At 39.7% G+C, this 17456-nt stretch overlaps 1 protein-coding gene and 1 long non-coding RNA gene across 2 annotated transcripts; one reads left to right on the forward strand and one right to left on the reverse strand.

Annotated features, from left to right (window-relative positions):
• Positions 1 to 86: 86 nt before the first annotated feature.
• Positions 87 to 7151, forward strand: ARL14 (ADP ribosylation factor like GTPase 14). The gene is made up of 3 exons (XM_013193016.3): positions 87 to 335; positions 1344 to 1418; positions 2184 to 7151. The coding sequence occupies exons 2-3, from the start codon at positions 1390 to 1392 to the stop codon at positions 2911 to 2913; spliced, it is 759 nt and encodes a 252-aa protein (XP_013048470.3). The 5' UTR covers positions 87 to 335; positions 1344 to 1389; the 3' UTR covers positions 2914 to 7151.
• A 1193-nt stretch (positions 7152 to 8344) lies between these two features.
• Positions 8345 to 14770, reverse strand: LOC106043528 (uncharacterized). Its single transcript, XR_001211730.3, has 3 exons — positions 14421 to 14770; positions 14027 to 14097; positions 8345 to 10709 (listed from the first exon to the last, which is right to left on the reverse strand). It is a non-coding gene; the product is annotated as an uncharacterized lncRNA (long non-coding RNA).
• Positions 14771 to 17456: the final 2686 nt, after the last annotated feature.

Raw genomic sequence — 17456 nt, forward strand, 5'->3', positions numbered from 1 at the left:
CTCCCAGGATGCAGCACTCGGATGCGTGTCAGCACTCTGCAGCCCTGCTCTTTCTGTAAGTGAATTAGGCTCAAGCCTGCGGCCCTGCCCGCAGAACCTTCCAGCCGCAGACTGCTGGATGCTGGATGCTGGATGCTGGATGCAACCTGCAGTGCCACTCGGCGCGCCTCCTGCTAGCGGGTGGAGAGGCCTCGCCATGGTACGCCACGTGCAGGTGACCGCGGCTCTGCCGGCATCGCGTACCGCTGCACGAGCTGCTAAGGAGCACAAGAAGTCATCGGCAGTGGCTCTGAGTTACAAAACCTTTCTCTGAACCAAACCAGTGCTTGACTGAGGTACGGTTTACAACAGTGGAAACACACGGTCCTCAGAAAGTAGCTGTTCTGTCCTGGAAATAAGTTTAGTTTCCTTGTAAAAAGTCAGACGTCGTTTAATCGCTACTTTAAAGTGGTAGTCAGATTTAGTAAAATAACAGTTGAGACCATAAATATCGAAATAGAGTTGGAGGGCAGAGAACTGTAAGTAATCTTTAAATCACAGCACTACCCAGGGATACATCCATCCACGCTGTCACAGCTCACGCAGGAGGGAGGTTTTGCCCTTTATCAAGATAACCATATTTCATGGAAATGACATGCTATTTTGCAGGGAATTATGATTCATTTGACTGTGCTAACAATGCGTTTTGCATAGTTGCCTCTCTCCCCATCTTTCAATTCATATACATTATTTATAAAGAAACAACAATACTTTCTTCCACGGTTTAATACTTTTTTTTTCCTGAAAGAAATCCTATACATAATCTATGTATGTTATTAAACATGAAAAATGTACAAGAGTGAGTCTGTCACTGTCATCTTTTGTTGCCCCCAATTAGTTCTGGTATAACCCTTTTAGCTTCAAGAGAAACCAGCTTATAACTTGTCTGTCAAGACTGACTTTTTTTTTACATAATGTGTAATATCCGGGGCAACCGATGTCGTAATTACCAAAATGATTACCCTATCAGTCAGCAGCTCATTTGGCCAGAAGACCTTTACATCTATTTGCTGATTATGTATTTTCTGAAGCAAAGACAAATGATACTAATAAATACTAGTTATCTGGCTACAAGGGCAAATAAGTATTGAAGGACTTGGTATGCATTGGACTAGCTCAATATAGATCTAGGAGCTGTCAAAAAGTGGAGACCTAACATAAATTAAATAATATTAGACTAAATTTTCTATTTCTTCTCTTTTTTAATCTACTATTTAGAATGTTAGTATAAAAATAAAAATAATAAAAAAACATTTTTTGATTGAGACTCAATTACTTCCACCTTTCTTATTCCTTTCTCAAAGGAAATCTTCATCGTAGGATCAGCGAGAAACCACAGAATAGATCACAATGAAGCTTTCTGAAGCTGAAGATTTCAGGTAGCTGAATCTCACCAATGATCAGATCATAAGACCCGTGTTTATCTGTCTCCATCATGCAGGGCGCAGTTAGACGTGTTCATAAAAACATAACTCACCGAGTTTACAACAGCGTAATCAAGGCAGACAAATTCATGCAGGAATGAGCAGGAAGGGAACTTACTGAGTCAAAGGGAGACAGTTTTAGAGCAGAGCATGTTTTTAAGTGCTTAGCATTTAAAGCTCCTATGCTATTGTGATTTGGTTGAGTCCATGTACCTACGTAGACTTACATTAGAAGTCTCTTGAGATTAATACATTGCTGGGAGACGAGATACACTGATGAATCAGGTACCTCGTCATTTCACAGATCGATAAGTCCAGACAAACCTATAAGATTTCCCCTCCTCACTGCCCATGTCGATATTAGGTTTCTTCTCCAAAATGGATGCAGTAAAAATGCAGTTTTCTCTGAGCACACACTGAAACAGTGGCAGACAGGGGGTGGTTCCCCGGACCGTGGGGCTGGGGTGTATAACCAGATCACAGACAATTTTACAACGTAAAAAGCATTCTTGAATTCTAGAGAAGGATGGTCATCGAAGTGTGGGTCAGTGTTCAAACATGTTCAAAGACCTTTGGGCTCCGTGACCAATCGGTGCGTTACTCAGTGTTCCACCCACAGGCTTGGCACTGAATATTACACCATCATAAACACTGTTTGCATGTTATCAAGTTGGTAAAAGCCAGAGTGTATTTGTTCAGAGCTTTTAATATTTTTCATAGCGCAAAGCTGCTGCTTCCACTTCTTCTTCCTTACTCTTTGCGCTTCATCTCGTGGAGGAGGGAAAAAGTCTTACTGAAAAACTTGGCTGCACAGAAGACAGCGAATACCACCTGTAAAGGTTTCATACAGGACACCACGGCACAGATGGGCCTCCAGAGCACCAAACACTCCAAAGTCAAACAAGCTAATATACTGATGTTAGGACTTGATTCTGCTGGAAAATCTACGTTGTTGTACAAGTTCAAGTATAATGAAGATTTTCTAACAATTCCAACAATTGGCTTTAATGTTGATATGATTGAAACCGGCAAAGATTTTACGTTGACAATTTGGGATGTCGGAGGACAACAAAAAATGAGACAGCTTTGGTGCAACTTCCTGGAAAACGCAGAAGGAATCATGTATGTTGTGGACAGCTCTGATAAGCAACGTCTAGAAGAATCAAAGAAAGAATTTGAACTCATTTTAAAGAACGAATCTATAAAAAATGTACCAGTTGTCGTGCTAGCAAACAAGCAGGATTTGCCTGGAGCTTTAAATGCTGAGGAAATAACCAGGAGGTTCAACGTGAAGAAGCACTGCTGTGACAGAAATTGGTACGTACAACCCTGTTGTGCAATCACAGGAGAAGGTTTGTCAGAAGCTCTCCAAAGACTAACCGCGTTCGCAAAAAACTACATCAGATCAAAGGAGTTTTCTACAAGTTTTAAGGAAAATGAAAAACTGTAAGAATTTCTAGCGTCAGATTTTGATGAACATTACTCAAAGTATTTTGTGGGACAGACTAAAATATTTGCTTCTGGAGAACTCTTATAAGTAACTATGTATTTATAAAGCACTTTGACTATTTTAAATTATACTGTTTTACCTGCAGATGTTTGTGAGAGACGACTGCATTATTTTGTTAGTGATAGTATACTCGGGGTTATTCAGCTTAGTGTGTGTTGAATGATAAAAAAGGCAGAGTTGACCATCTGAATTTTTGCAATTGGAAACAAAAAAGGTGAACCGCGCTTAAAATGTCTACTTCAAATATTTTGTCAAAAAGTAAAATAGCCAAGCGGTTCATTCAGCAAGAAAAGCATGATGTAAATTGTCATTTTGTAAAAAGTGCCCTGTGGACATATTTCTCATGTAAAAATATAGTCGGTTTGGAGTTTAAACTCTTAATTATGTATAAAAGAACCTGAGAACCTTAAGTATTTGTTTGGATATTATTGCATTCCAGAACCAATTATTATGAATGGATTTTAACAAACAGGATCTGCTCCTCATCAGGCCACAGACTAGACTGAGATCCCTGCTGTGCGTAAGGTGTAGGTCTGATGTCACCGCTACCGGTTTCCATGTTTGGATTTGTTCCTGCACTGCTGCTTTGCCAGCAGCCAGCAGCGGAGCTATGGAAGACAGCACGGCATCAGTGCTGCAAGGCGCTGGTTATGTATGTCCCACTGCTCGCAGGAATCCTGGTGGTGGGCGAGGAATGGAGGGACAGGCTGCTTGGTCAGTTTTTATAGATCTTGATGCATCCTGTCCTGCCTGTACTGAAGCCGCTTTAAATTTTGTTACTGATAAATTTAGTTTTGTTTAAATCTGACACAAGGAGTGGCACAAAACTACAATTTCTACTCCTACAGTTTGGAGAGAAAAATTTCAAATGAAATTTCCGTTGAGATTTACTGATTCATGGCGGAGTGAATTAGTATTCTGAATGCCATTAAAGCAACAATGGATTGTTAACTAGAAGACTAATTGAATGGTATCAACCATGAGAAGTTTAAATGCTAAGGCAGAGAAGTTAATAGACTTTGTTCTTCTAAAAGCAAGAGAAAAAAAGGCCATCTAATTATTGGTTATACGGTCCCAGAAAATCCAACCCATTTATTTTCGCCTTCTTGAGCAACGTCTGCAGAGGTAGCATGCTCCACTGGTTAGGATGTCTGCTTAGATAGTTGGATTTCTTTTCCCCTACATCTGTCATCATCCTTGACCATGAGCAAGTCATTCAGTCACCCTGTGCCTTGGCAAAATGAACTTCCCAATTATACTCTTCGAAAAAGTTGTGGCAAAGGTCAGCTCGTGTGCCTCTCTCCTGCGACCAAATGACCATGTCGAGCAATTCACGTGAGAAGTTTACATTTAGTCCTTACTAACAAACAGGCAGGAATTTCAAGCTACAGAAGGGTGAAGCAGCAAGAAAAGCACCAGACATACCCTATTGTCTCATGCATACATTATTCAAAGCCAAGAAGTCATCGGGTGAATTTGCTGTAACAGTGAACAAAGGAAGCTTTCCCAACAGAAGCTGTTATTAATACTGACAGTAATTACTGTGGGCTAAATCCTGAGTCATGTTGAGCCTACGTTTCTAAAAGGGGAGCAAGTATTTAGACTCGCCATTGCTTGGTCTGAAGATTTATGGTCAATATAAAATATCATCTTGCCCAAAAAAGGTTTTGAAAAAGTCCGCAACGATGGTAATGTTATTTTTTCTAAACCCATCAGTTCAGCGATAAAAAATGTGTTGTTTCAGAACAAGAAATTTATGAACATTTGCATGTGTGTGGTACATTTAGTTCTCCCACTAGTTTAATCTAATCATGTGTCTATTATAAATCTGAGTCTAGTTCACTGGCCTCAGGACTTCCTCAAGGAGAAATACCCCTTGAGAGATTTAATGAGTGCACCGGGGTCTCTAATTAGACAAGAAGCAAGTTCTGAAGGGAGAAACAACATATAGACCAGCTGATATAGCAAGAATAGAGAATAAGCGTTCAGGCAAACAGTTGCTTCTTCAGGTTATCGAAATAGATGAAACAACGCTCACATTGATTTGAAGAAAATCTTATACATTACACTCCAAAGGAAATGGACTCTATTCCATTCACTTTACAGAATATCAAGAATTTAAAAATTGTTTTTCTGTGAGCTTTCCTAAAGATGAGAAACCATAGCCATTTTATCTGCCCATGGAGCCCCCTACCTTTTTGAATAGTTTTTAAGCCTTAAATATCAATGAGCTAGGACAGAGAGAAGGATTCTCAAAGGATTACATGACTGAAAGTTTAATTAAAAAAATCAGTGAGATAGAGAAAAGTGACCACACCGGTGCCCTCGGTGAAGGCAGGGCTGATAAGGTACAAGAGACTAATCTCTGTGGGATAAATGTTCCATTTTAGCCGCAAGAGAGCCAACAAGAGCACATAAATCCACAGAGCCCAGACTTAATTAGTTCGTCTGCTCCTGGAGCTAGCTGGTCTTTTCCTATATTGTATGAATAAAGAGCGTACCTGGGGGCTTCTTTAGGATGAGGAGTTAGTGGATAGAAACTCCACTGCTTAAAATTTCCTTCCTGCACCTGGAGCAAAGCATTTCCGTGAATATCCAGCACGTTTTGTGTAAAGGTCCTTGGAAAGTTTTATGACATGGATAGGGAGGTGCAGAGGAAGCGCAACTTCTGTCTGAGCTCTGCAGGAATACAGAGCAGAGCACAGCTGTGCGCGCTTGGCAGCCAGCGTGGCACGTTGCCCTGGCCCACAACCAGACAGGCTCGTGCTGAATGAAGGTCGGTTGTCAGAGGCAGGGAGCAGGACCCCCCCCGTGCCACTGAACACAGCATCTGTGCCTTCTGCCCTTGTGCATATACTCACGCCAGGGCACTGTTTTGTCCCTGCTGGAAGCCTGGAAATTGTTTGATATCTGATCCCATCCCACATTACATGGTGCAATCAATAGCAAGGAAGTTATCAAGGCATTTCGCTGCTTCATCCTGCTATGGAGAGCTTTAGAGCCTTTGACTGTGTAGCTGAAAAATATAACGTTCCCTGTAATGGAACAGGACTGGAAAGGGGATATCATGTCTGAAGCTGTTATTTTTTACACAAAGTTGGCTGTAACTGTTTGTTTCTGTTGACAGAACAACCATCCCTGGATAAATAAATGGATTGTGAAACACAACGGGCAGGATCTGTGAATCCTGAGGCATGTTGTATCCTGCCCCTCTCGAGAAGTTTATCCACGGGGCCATGTTTGGGTGTGACAATTTCGAAGTTAACAAATCCAGAATATGGGGAATCGTCCTTCTGACCATTCACTGATAAGATGACCCTGGTATAAAACCACGATGAGCTTTCTGAGTTTTGGACCAGCTGTCATGGAGCTGATTGAACGTAATTCCAATAGGATCAAATGCTGTTTTAAGGGAAGGCAGGGAACAGCATAAGAAACCACGACAAATTTGGATAGTAACACTCCCTCCTCCTTTGTCCGAGAGACCACTCTCCCAGTAACCGAATACTCTGCGGAATCAAAGGGAAGTGTCATGTAGAAGGAACGCAGGACAAGGCTTTTTCAGTGTCAGGTAATGCAAGCTTCTAGAGCTGGTCGAGTTACTCCAAACACCTCTGTTGCTATCTCCTCCGCATTTCTAAGAAGTTAACTGAAACAACTGAGGGAAAGGCTTTCAAATATCAAATATTAGTTCTAAGCCTAATGTGTAGAAAAACAATATTTAAAAGCCCCGTATGCATATTAAACTGCTTGAAGTAGGCTTTCTTGCCAAAGTAAATGTCCCATGCAGAGTTCTGTGCTGCTACAATTAGACTTCTTGCACTTATAATTAGCTCAAGTATTCCAGGCATAAGGATTCTGGACACATATCTCATCAGATCACACAATAGATTATTTAAGCCTCTGTAATTCGGGATGCAAATTCTTGTGGGTGGAGACCCTACTTAAAAAGCACATACCAAGCTGCAGGTAAAATTTGCAATTATAAATTCATGAACCAGTAACGATTACAAACACACCTTATTTTGAATGCATACAATTTTAACAAATCGTGCTTTACCTTGTGTTTCAGTTTCTACAGCATTCAAACTGTGATGTTCTTGAACCACTTGTACTGGTTCACAGTTTGCAATGCAACCGTACCACGTCTAGAGCCAAGTTGGGCTGCCATCGAGACACCTCCCCTCACCTGTCTCCTCTGCGCCCCCCTTGCCAGTGACACTTGCAGGTCTTTGCACAGCTGATATTTTCTCACTTTCCCTGGCCTTCAGTAGCTATCAGAGTGGTGATGACAGTTTTTGTGGTCTTTTTGTTAGATCTTCATTGGGTGTTTTTGTGCGTGCTCTCATGCTGCTCCTTATACTTAGAAACAATAAACCAAACACATTTACGAAATTGCGTCATTGTTTTCTTCTAGGTCCTTCCTTAAAGCACTCCTTTCCCATGATGTATGCAAAAAACCCTGACAATAGCTCTTACACTTTTATGATAAGGCCCTGGCCCATATTTTTTTGGAGACTGTTCTTTTATTATTTCCTTGTACTCCTTATTTTATTCATCCATTCCCTTTTAGCCTTAGAATATGCTTTCTTTGGTCCAAAGATCATCTTTTTGTTGTGCCTGACTGATGAGAAGAGTTTCTGGACCATATACGACTGCTATAAGTAGCCCGAATCTTGTGGAACATTGGCTAAAATACGTAATTTTGTGAGTTTAAATAAATCATCTAGCTCTAAAACCTGAGCCTTTCCTTTTTAGCAAATGTAGTTGGAGAATGCAGCAACAACTTCACTGATCCAAAGAAAAGCTAATCTCCCTAACAACTGCGCTCGGCTGTTAAAGGGTAACTGTGCCTTAATCAATAGTTTTCAGTTACTTTATCTAAGGCATACACGTTAATCATTAAAGAAAGCCAGTCTTGCAGCCTTCTCTTAACTGATTCATAATTCTGAAACGTTCTAGTTTTGTTTAGGACTGTCATAGATTCATGCTAAAATCCCTCTTTTCATTTTGATACAAAGCAAAATGGAAAGGCCTTGTGTAAACAGTGTAACAGCTCTCTGAGAAATGAATGTTACTCTCCTTATCGGCTGGGTCTCATGCCCGGGGCTCCACCGCTGGCTACTATCATTGCACGTACCCGCAGCACAATGCAATGGCTTTTGACTGAATTCACGTGTTTTTTCCGTTGTTAAGGCTTTACAATGAAAGGTTCAATGTACCTAAAATGTATACAGCTGTTCACAATACAAATGCTTTTGTATTCATCAGTTATTTATACATGCTGCACACCGGCATGAGCACATACAAACACAGCTTGAATTATTCTATTTTATCTCCTAATCTAAGAAGGTAAAATAAAATAAGAAATAGTCTGCTACAGAGAAAGTATATAAAAAGTTGGGCAGGAGAGGAAGTGAGAAAAGATAAGCTGAAGAACACAATGGGAAAGGATAGAGAAAATAAAAATTGGTGAGAAAACTTCCCATTCTGCTCTTGTAATAAGTATGTTAAGAAGCCGTTTCTTATTTTTTTCTTTTTTTCTTATTTTCTTATTTGAAAATAAACATTTAATGGAGGCAAGGATTCCTACTTTTGTTCATACATGTAACTACACGAGTATTCTCTGAACATATATTACATGCAAAAGACATTTTTTTAATAGATTTTAGTAACATTAGGCCCCAAAGATAATGTCACCTTAGAGAAAACATTATGCAGTCGACTCCCTATAGCAACCTCAAACAATATTAATCCTGAATATGATTAATTAAAATATGTAACATCTTATTAAAATCAAATGTGGAAATGAAATATAGTAGTTAAAAATTGTTTTTCCATTTAACCTACATAGGAAAACGTTCATGTTTCTCAGCTATCACCTGCTCACTCAGGGCTATACTCTCAGCCCTTCCTTTTTTAAAATTAAGATTTTCCAATGAGTCATTTTGTTCATTAACCATTTAAAATAATAATTTATTGCCTCTGCTAATGGGTAAATAGGTATCCACTTCTCTTTCTCATGTGCTACTAAAAAGCCCCTGTTGAGTATTAGGTAAAACCCAAGCCAAATACTGGAAATTCTTATCTAAATTGAGTAATATTGTAAAAGTACTTGTATAAAGTTTAGTATTTCTGCACTGAGACATCTTGTGGCACATAAGACATACTGCAGTTAATAAAATTGAAACTGATTGTAAATTCTAATGGCAACAACATGATCTTGAGATCTCTCTGTTTTGAGATGTTTAAGTCACAGATCTGTACCTCACTTTTTCAACCCAAAGCTCCTAATTACAACATTGATCAGACATTTTCAGACATGAAGTATTTACAACCCAATGGTGACAATTTCTTAAATTCTAATTTCTGCACTCTAGGAAATATGTACATTTCCTTCCACATTAAGACGAATGTTTCAAAGCTACAGCACTTTGGGGAACAGAAACTTCATAACAGCAAGTGATGTCCAACTTACTGTTTTCTCAAAGAAGTGTGTCAAAACAGAGAAACGCATTTGCTTTAATATTTATTTGATCCCAAAAATGCTGGTTTAAGTCCCTTAAAATTTAAATATTCCAATTCAACTCAAAACTCTATAGACTCAAATGTTCAAAAAAAATTGTCAAAAAATTTCTCTAAAGATAAATTATTTTGAGGAAATTATTTCTGACAATTATCTCATTAACAAGCCTTATTATTCTGTTGTTTTCTACTTCAATCTTTCATTTGAAAAAAAAAAGGCAAACATTTTTGAGATGAGCTATAGTTAAATCAGTATTTGTAGATTTTCTCATAAACTTGTTTAGCCAATAAATACAAATAGTATCACACACTGAAAGAATACCTTTATGTGAAAAAGGTACCGCAGCAGTATAGCCTCTGACCTTAACTTTTTAGTTTTTTGGATCATCTCCTCCTTTCGCAGTATTTCCAACCCACAGTACCACCAGCTAGGGAAAGCTATAACCAGCGAGGGAAAGACTAGCACCCAGCTGCCAAAAGAACACCCTTGGAGACAAGGGAGACCCTCTGAACGTGATGATTTGCAGCAGTAACACAGGACCTTCTTCTATATGCTTTCTCATTTGCTTTGGGGGGCTTGTTATTACCAACCTCACTAACCCAGCGGGCACAAAGATATTGTATATTTTACTGTAATTAAAAGTCCATTAAATATGTTAGCAATATAATTCACATATACAGCAAATTGTATTAAGTTTTTCATACTAGCTTCACAGGGTTCTGATTTATTTACAGCATATAAATGCTGAGAGGATTAAAAACAGTGTTTATATCTCATGGGAATCCCTCCTGCAATCTGTTCCATAGAAGAAAGAGTGATTTTCAAATCAAGGATAGCTTACGATGAATAATGAGCTAAGGCTAACAAAACAACAAGCCTGACATTTATTTGAAACATCTTTCAAAGTTACAGAGAATTGAAGATAACTCTGGAAGAAACTCCACTTACTATTTGACTACTAAGCTGTAGGTATGCGGTACTACTTCATGTTAGTAACTTCAAGAGCACTCATCCCAACCTACTCCCCCCTCCTACTGTACCAAACTTACCTCCCCAGGAAGAAACCTTGTCCCATCACTCTCACGGCTGTGCACGTACAAGCCCCGAATGGCTGCTGGGGTGGGTTCCAAGGGAGGCAATGTCACCAGGGTGGGAATCTCCTAGTCTCCCCATCCTTTTTCCATTTCTCAGTTGTAGTCTTTGGTTTACGCTAAGGGGGGAAGAAATAGACAATAGTCATTTAATATTCGATATGCATTACCCAGTAATATAGATGCCAAAGCTTAACAACCCATTAGTGTGCAACACATGCTCCCGATTAAAGTGTGCTCCTGTCTGCACCAAGAGCATCAAAGGCAGGAACAATCAATAGGGGGTTGAGTGGATCTGCATGAAAACTCTCTCATTTCTACAGGAAAGGTATTACGGGGGAACACGCGCTGCACTGTAGAGGAGCCCACGGGAGGTAACTTGTCTGCGGACACCCTTGCTTCTCTTCCTAACTGGCTACTGTGAGGTTTTCCTTTTCCCTTCTTCTTTCCCTCTCTCCTTTTTTTTGTTTTTGTTTTTGTTTTTGTTTTAAATCAATTTTTACCATTAGAGTAAAACGTACACCGGCAGCTATGTACTCAAATCCTCAGGCAGGTAAGTCTGCCTCAAAGTCTTCTCTGCAACAGATGGGAGTGCAACCAGCTTTACTTCAGTTTTCTATTTCCTAGGTTGTGGGCAAGTATTACTCATAGTCTACTAAAATACTGAAAAAAAAATATTCTGTTGGCCACTACAGCATCTGGGACTGCCAGACCGCCATTCTCCCAGGCCCTTGTCACTCCTCAGCCGTTTCACTTCCTCTGCTTCCTTCGCTGTGCCAGCAGCATTATTCTCCTGCAGGAACTCAACAATATTCCACCCTGTCTCACAGACTCGGAATATCATGGTGGAGAAAGGACAATAGTTACTCCCCAGCTTATTAGATTATAATGATGTGCTGCTAAATCGGAATTGCCATTAACCTTAAAATGAATTTTCGCGTGAAGGTGGTAGTGATTTATCAGAGCCTTGAATTACAGTTCGTACCTAAAAGGAAATTTTAATATAAAAAGAAGTAATGAACACTAAAAGAAAAGAGTTGATCTAGGTGATCTGACAGGTGTAGAGTTCTTAAAGGTACTAAAACTCTACATATTTCGGGAAAACTATGTGGCCATTATCCCCCCTCCAAAAGAAAAGCTGAAACAGAAATATTACCCCTTATCAGACATCAGAAAATCAAGGAGAGATCAGTCTCAAGTCCTTATGAGAATAGGCCTCATTAGTGCTGCTGCTCAGAAGTACTCATTTTCTTCATTAGAGTTTAACAAAGAGAGATGCATAGTTAGTGTATTTTCGCATCTCTACTCAACGTCAATCCTTCAGCCTTCCGAAATTCCTAAGTCAGTTATATTTTCTAGTTTCCTTGCAAAATTAGCCTGAAACACAGCATTGAAAATAGCAATCTGCATCTGGACATTTACATTTTTGCTGCATAAAAGAGGCATCTTGGATCCAATGCCATTTTATATGCTAAATTCTGCTTGCTGGCACTGTTAACAGCCAGAAGTAAGACAGCTTACAATTTAGATGCTCCCATAAGCATCTCTGTCTCTGTGATCCTTTTAGTCACAGAATCATAGAATACCCCGAGTTGGAAGGGACCCACGAAGATCATTGACTCCAACTCCTGGCTCCATGCAGACTGGCCAAAAACCAAACCCTGTGTCTGAGGGCATTATCCAAATGCTTCCCGAACTCCAGCAGGCTTAGTGCTGGGACCACTGCCCTGGGGAGCCTGTTCCAGTGCCCGAGTGCTTCATGTACAACGTGAAACTCATATTACCTAATACTTCATACTGGTTTTTAATTAGCTAACCATATTGTATATATTATTTTTTAAAATACAGATCCGAGTATCACTCTTCCGTCTGAAAGGCTGAGAAACTAAGGATATGTGACCTACCCTTGCTGCAGCCAGCCAACCTTCAAGGGGAACAGAATTCAGAATACTGAAGTTCCCAGTCCCGTGAGCGGGTATTAGGGACACTGAAACACCTCCTTTAGTCAACTCTTTCCTCACTTTTTATTCCAAATGAAATTTTCTTGCTTTGCACTTATTAGGAAATTGTTCTGTTTGAATGGTAGAGCTGCTAAGACAAAGACAGGAAATGCAGCCCTGCAATCTGCTGATTCATGCTTGATTCCTGTTCTTTTTTGGCTGTCTGCAGCTGATGAATTTTGTGATCAACTCCAGCTCCAGCACCAAGAAACTTCTTTAGCAAGGGTCAATTCATAATCTGTAAGTTTGTCTCCAAATGATCTGATCTAATGCATTAAGAGCTGAATGTATATAAGCAGAACTGTAGAAAAAAATCACCAAGGTAAATCAAAAGCAATCCCCAAATAAAAGGTTATATTAAAGTTAAATTAAGTCAGAATAACTAAGATCAGACATAGGTTCGTGTACTATTTCAGAGATAGCTCTGAAACTCTGAACATAAATTTTAACACGACTGCCTGCTGCTTAGCGTTTGCAGTCATGTGGGAGCCCTAAGTTTATTTTCTAATCGCAAGAGCAGATGTTCTGCTGATGTGAATCAGCAAACTAGCACTGAAGCCAGAGGAACTACCTTTAATTTGTACCATCTGGGGATCTGTTTTGCAGGCTCTCTTTTGGAGGGAAAATAATATTGTGCATTATCTTATAACTATTCATGCAGTAGCTTCCAAAAAAAAATGAAAAAGGAAAATATCTAGAGCTCTTTAACTAGAAAAAAGTGCTCATTAACACGGTTCGAATTCAAACAGGCCATGTAGGAGGACATCCTCAAGGCATCTATAATGCTTGGGTCCAAAGTAAGCACAGAAAAGAAAGCCTGGTGAAGGACAGTGCCAAATGAGTGAGACCACTAAAACTAATTTGGCACAGTGATATCAACAAGCTTCTGGTTTCATGAAAATCTGATATGGGCCATTACTGAAACCAAGTTCAAGAACATCTCTTAGTGATTTTAGTGTATTGTACAACATGATTAAAGTGTTATAAGTGGAAAGGTGTTGAATCCTACTGAATTTTGGACATATTAGAATATTTTAGGCTGATTTTCTTTTTCGGTTCTGTGCAGTTCATTACTCTGAGTAATTGTGCTGCTAGAAAGTAGGTTTCCAAGTGCCACTCCAACTAAAGGGTAGTTTTTATACGTGTAAATACATTTTTTTTTTCAAAATACAGCAAAGCTAAAATACAATATAAGAAATAATTCTAAATCCTGGTTGTAAAATGGACACCGAAAAATAAAGGAGACACATGTGTGGGAACTCTGCAGCTTTTGAATACAACAGAAGTGTCCCACTGTGCAGGAGACTGACCCCTGCATGAGAATGAATTTAGCCCAAAGACATGAGAGCTGCAACTTCTTGCAGAAAACTACCTAAAAGTTCTTTCTGTTCATGCTCTAGAGTAGCACCTGCCATTGGTTATACGGGCGATATTACCTTTCAAAGCAGGGTAAGTCATTTATCTCCCAGCCCTGGCCACAGAGCAGCACTGTGATATCTTTCTAGGCCTGTAAGGAACAAAGACACTTGTCAGTGGTATTTAAATTTCAAAACATTAGACTACTGTACTACGTATTATGTGTAGTCAAGAGTTTGTGGTCCACAGCTTTTCCTACTGTCATGCAAAGCACTTAAGCCAACTTCCATCAAAAAGCAACTTAAAACTGTTAATTGTTAGGGTAACAATTTGAAAAGTAAGTAGAGAAATAAGCTGAAATGATTGCATATCAATTCTTTTTTTAAGTGAGAAGAGAAGCAGGGCAGAATGCTGTATTTAATTTTAGGTTTAATCTGTCCAAGAAGACAGCAGCTCAAAAGGGATGACACGCACCCACACCAGATGTGTCTTCAGTGCACAGCCCGTCACACTGCTGTTTTCACATGCCTCTAGACAATAGCAAGAGTAAAGCAAGGATAGCAGAGTCAGCAGCGACAGCAGGAACTCTCGTGGATTTGTTGTAGATGCTGCAGATACTCTATGTACGGCCTTTCACTGCAAAATGGCTTACGACTGGAACAAAGCAAATTTGAGCAACTAATAAAGAATCAGCTAACAAAGCAATCCGGAAAAGAACTTCATGTTTGTGTGAATGCTTTCTAAGAGAGAAAAAATTGCAATCTGGCTCAAACAGTTCAAATGGGTAAAATAAGAAAACAGCAGAGGTGAATATAGAGGCTCAAATAAAATCAAACACTACTAAAAGGGGAGATCCTAGACACAGCTTCTGCTTAACGGCGTGATTCTAACACAATGACATAGAAGACTAAATGCAAAAGTCATATTCAGAGAGTAGAAATCATCTCTTTTTTCCTAGATTTAACCATAAAAATTGTGTTGTCTTTTGCAAAAGTGTGACTTTGGATTAGTTCCCCTGAAATCAGCCTGTGGTTGCTGTTCCTTCAGCGGGGAGGTCTGAAATGCAGGCACAGCAGTGCTGCTCACAGCCTATTGCTGCGTGGTGCGGGGTTTGCATGAGCTGATGCTAAGGGCTCCGTGCTGACTTGCTTCTGGGATCCTTATGCCTCTAGCTGCCCTCTCATTCAGCAGAAAATGTCTGTCAGCACCTCAAGTTCTTTCTAGAAAAGGCTTTGGATGCTAAGGAGCTACAGAGCTACTTCGGGGAAAGGTGAAAAAGAAAAAAAGCAGGAAAAGAACTTGAGCTGCTTCATGGAGCCAGAGAAATCCACGGTGCCTTACTTGAATTGGTCCTGTTCAATCTTAGGCAGTTGCTTTTTGTAAAAATGTCCCTTTTATAACAAAGTCCCTGTTCTATGATGCTCAGTTCTGTGTATTTACTGTTTCTGCGTGACAGCTTTTTTAAGCCTTTTTCATCTGGTGCAATATTCACAGCTGATCCCAGGCTAAGTTTAGGTATTATGTGATATGGCTGTTCCAACGTCCAGCAAGTGCGGTTGGATTCCGGGCTTGGGGATGATGTGTGTAAAATGAAAACAACTAGCTGCGTTTGCATACCAGATGAAAGATTGTCATAAAATATCCCACCAGCAGTCCAGTGATCTACTTTTTTGTTAATACTAGCTATTCCATTTCGAGTCTGGAAAGGCAGATAAACCCCAGGATTAATAAACATTTTTATTTGTGAAACAAATCTTCTCAGCTTCACATAATACTTTGTTTCTCATCCTAGGGAGACAGTTTGCTGGCTATGAGATGCCATTTTCAGTAATTCATGTTACTTTATTGAATATTTAGGGCAAAATACATTAGTAAAAGATTTCAGATCAATCACTATTATTACTCAGAAGAGATTTTCAATATAATAACTTGATAATCACACATTTTCTAATTGTATAATCAAGTGCAAAGTTCAAAATTATAAACGTTACAAGTTTGTAAGTGTAAACTATTTCTGATGCATCTATGTATGCGTATACGAAGCTCAGTAACCTGCATAACAAAGTTTATTAGCTGAAGAAAAGAAGAATTAAAAAATAAAAATAAAAAATAGAGGGAGACTAGCTTTCTAAAGTATGATTACTATGCCAGACTGAGAATAAAGCGGCTTCAAAATAGTGAGTACTCCTCCTTGTATTTCCTGTGAAATGGAGCTCCCAGATGATGCTGGGAAGCTTGTATTTGCTCATGGTCCCAGCCCCAAGGAAAGGATGTTGGAAGTGGGAACGTGCAGGAGGGCCCAGCTGCCCGCTGTGCCACCCAGCAAATAAAACACCTTTCCTTGGGAGACCCGAAGAAGGGCCTGGCTCAGCAAAGTTACCTAAGTACGTGAACATCTGAGAGCAGGGGAGGCTCGCAGCATGACCTGGAACGCTGAAGAACCAATTCTGCTTTACACCCCGTAGGAGGCACAGCACGGAAGTGACAACCAGGGTAAGGGACAGCTGTGGCTAAAAGCCATCTCCAACCCACATATTCTGCCTTCCCCCGAGGGTCCAAGGGATCACTGCTATAAACCAGCATGGCCTCTCCATGTTGTAGGTGCTTGGCAAGGCAGAATTTTCATACCACGCGCAAGCAGCAAACCCTCTGTGTCAGGAGCTCTGAAAAGTGACCAAATTTTTTGCTTACAAGAAATTCCCGTTGGAGAAAAATTCTTCCTCGTCAAGTGGAATCTCCTTTCTACCACCTATACAGTCCCAGAGAGCTCAAATCCTGCACAAATTGCAACTACCTCAAGCTACCCTAACTTTATGTTCAGGTGCCAGGAGCCACTCATTAATAAGAGGTTAAGCCAGCTCCTCTCAGCACCTTTCCTGTTAATGCTTGAAGGACTGGAAGAGGAGAAAAACCTAATTCACAACTTTATATTTGCATTAGTATTATTTTCCAATCTGAGGAATACGCAAAAACATGAAAAAGATATACAGCTTTGGGTTGTAATATCATGTGATGTTTTAACATCAGCATGCCAAGAGAATTTGCATTATGTGCATAATTTATTATGTTGTAGGCATCTACATTAAACCAAACCATATCCTTGTAGAGAAACTAATTTAGAATGAAAATACCTGTGTTTTGTTGTTGTTCTGTTTTGTTAACAGACAGACCAATGCCACAAGATCAAGAATTCAGAAGGGAACTCGTCTTCAGAACTATTCCTCCATGTGCTGGGAGATTTGCACTGCACATCTGAGGTAAAATCAAACCAATACAAAATAACTCGGTAATTGTTCCTCTGAGAGCTAAACAGATTAATTAGACTACAGTTAAACAAAATGCACTTGATTAATCTCCGATTATGTCTTCACTTAAGTCAGACCGTGAATTATTCTTCAGATGATACCAGATCAGAAGTGCAGATCAAAGACTGATGAAGGACAGTCTTCCTCCAAACGAACATAATTTCATAAGAGCAGAGCCTGTTCTTACATTACATGCGAGGATGCA

This window comes from Anser cygnoides, chromosome 9, assembly GCF_040182565.1.
Source record: "Anser cygnoides isolate HZ-2024a breed goose chromosome 9, Taihu_goose_T2T_genome, whole genome shotgun sequence".
Classification (NCBI taxonomy): domain Eukaryota; kingdom Metazoa; phylum Chordata; class Aves; order Anseriformes; family Anatidae; genus Anser; species Anser cygnoides.

Excerpts from the sequence above, each read along its gene's own strand:
- ARL14 (XM_013193016.3), top strand. The coding sequence starts at position 1,390 with ATGAAGCTTTCTGAAGCTGAAGATTTCAG. Across the intron at positions 1,419-2,183 it reads TCTGAAGCTGAAGATTTCAG|CGCAAAGCTGCTGCTTCCAC; the intron begins GTAGCTGAATCT and ends TATTTTTCATAG.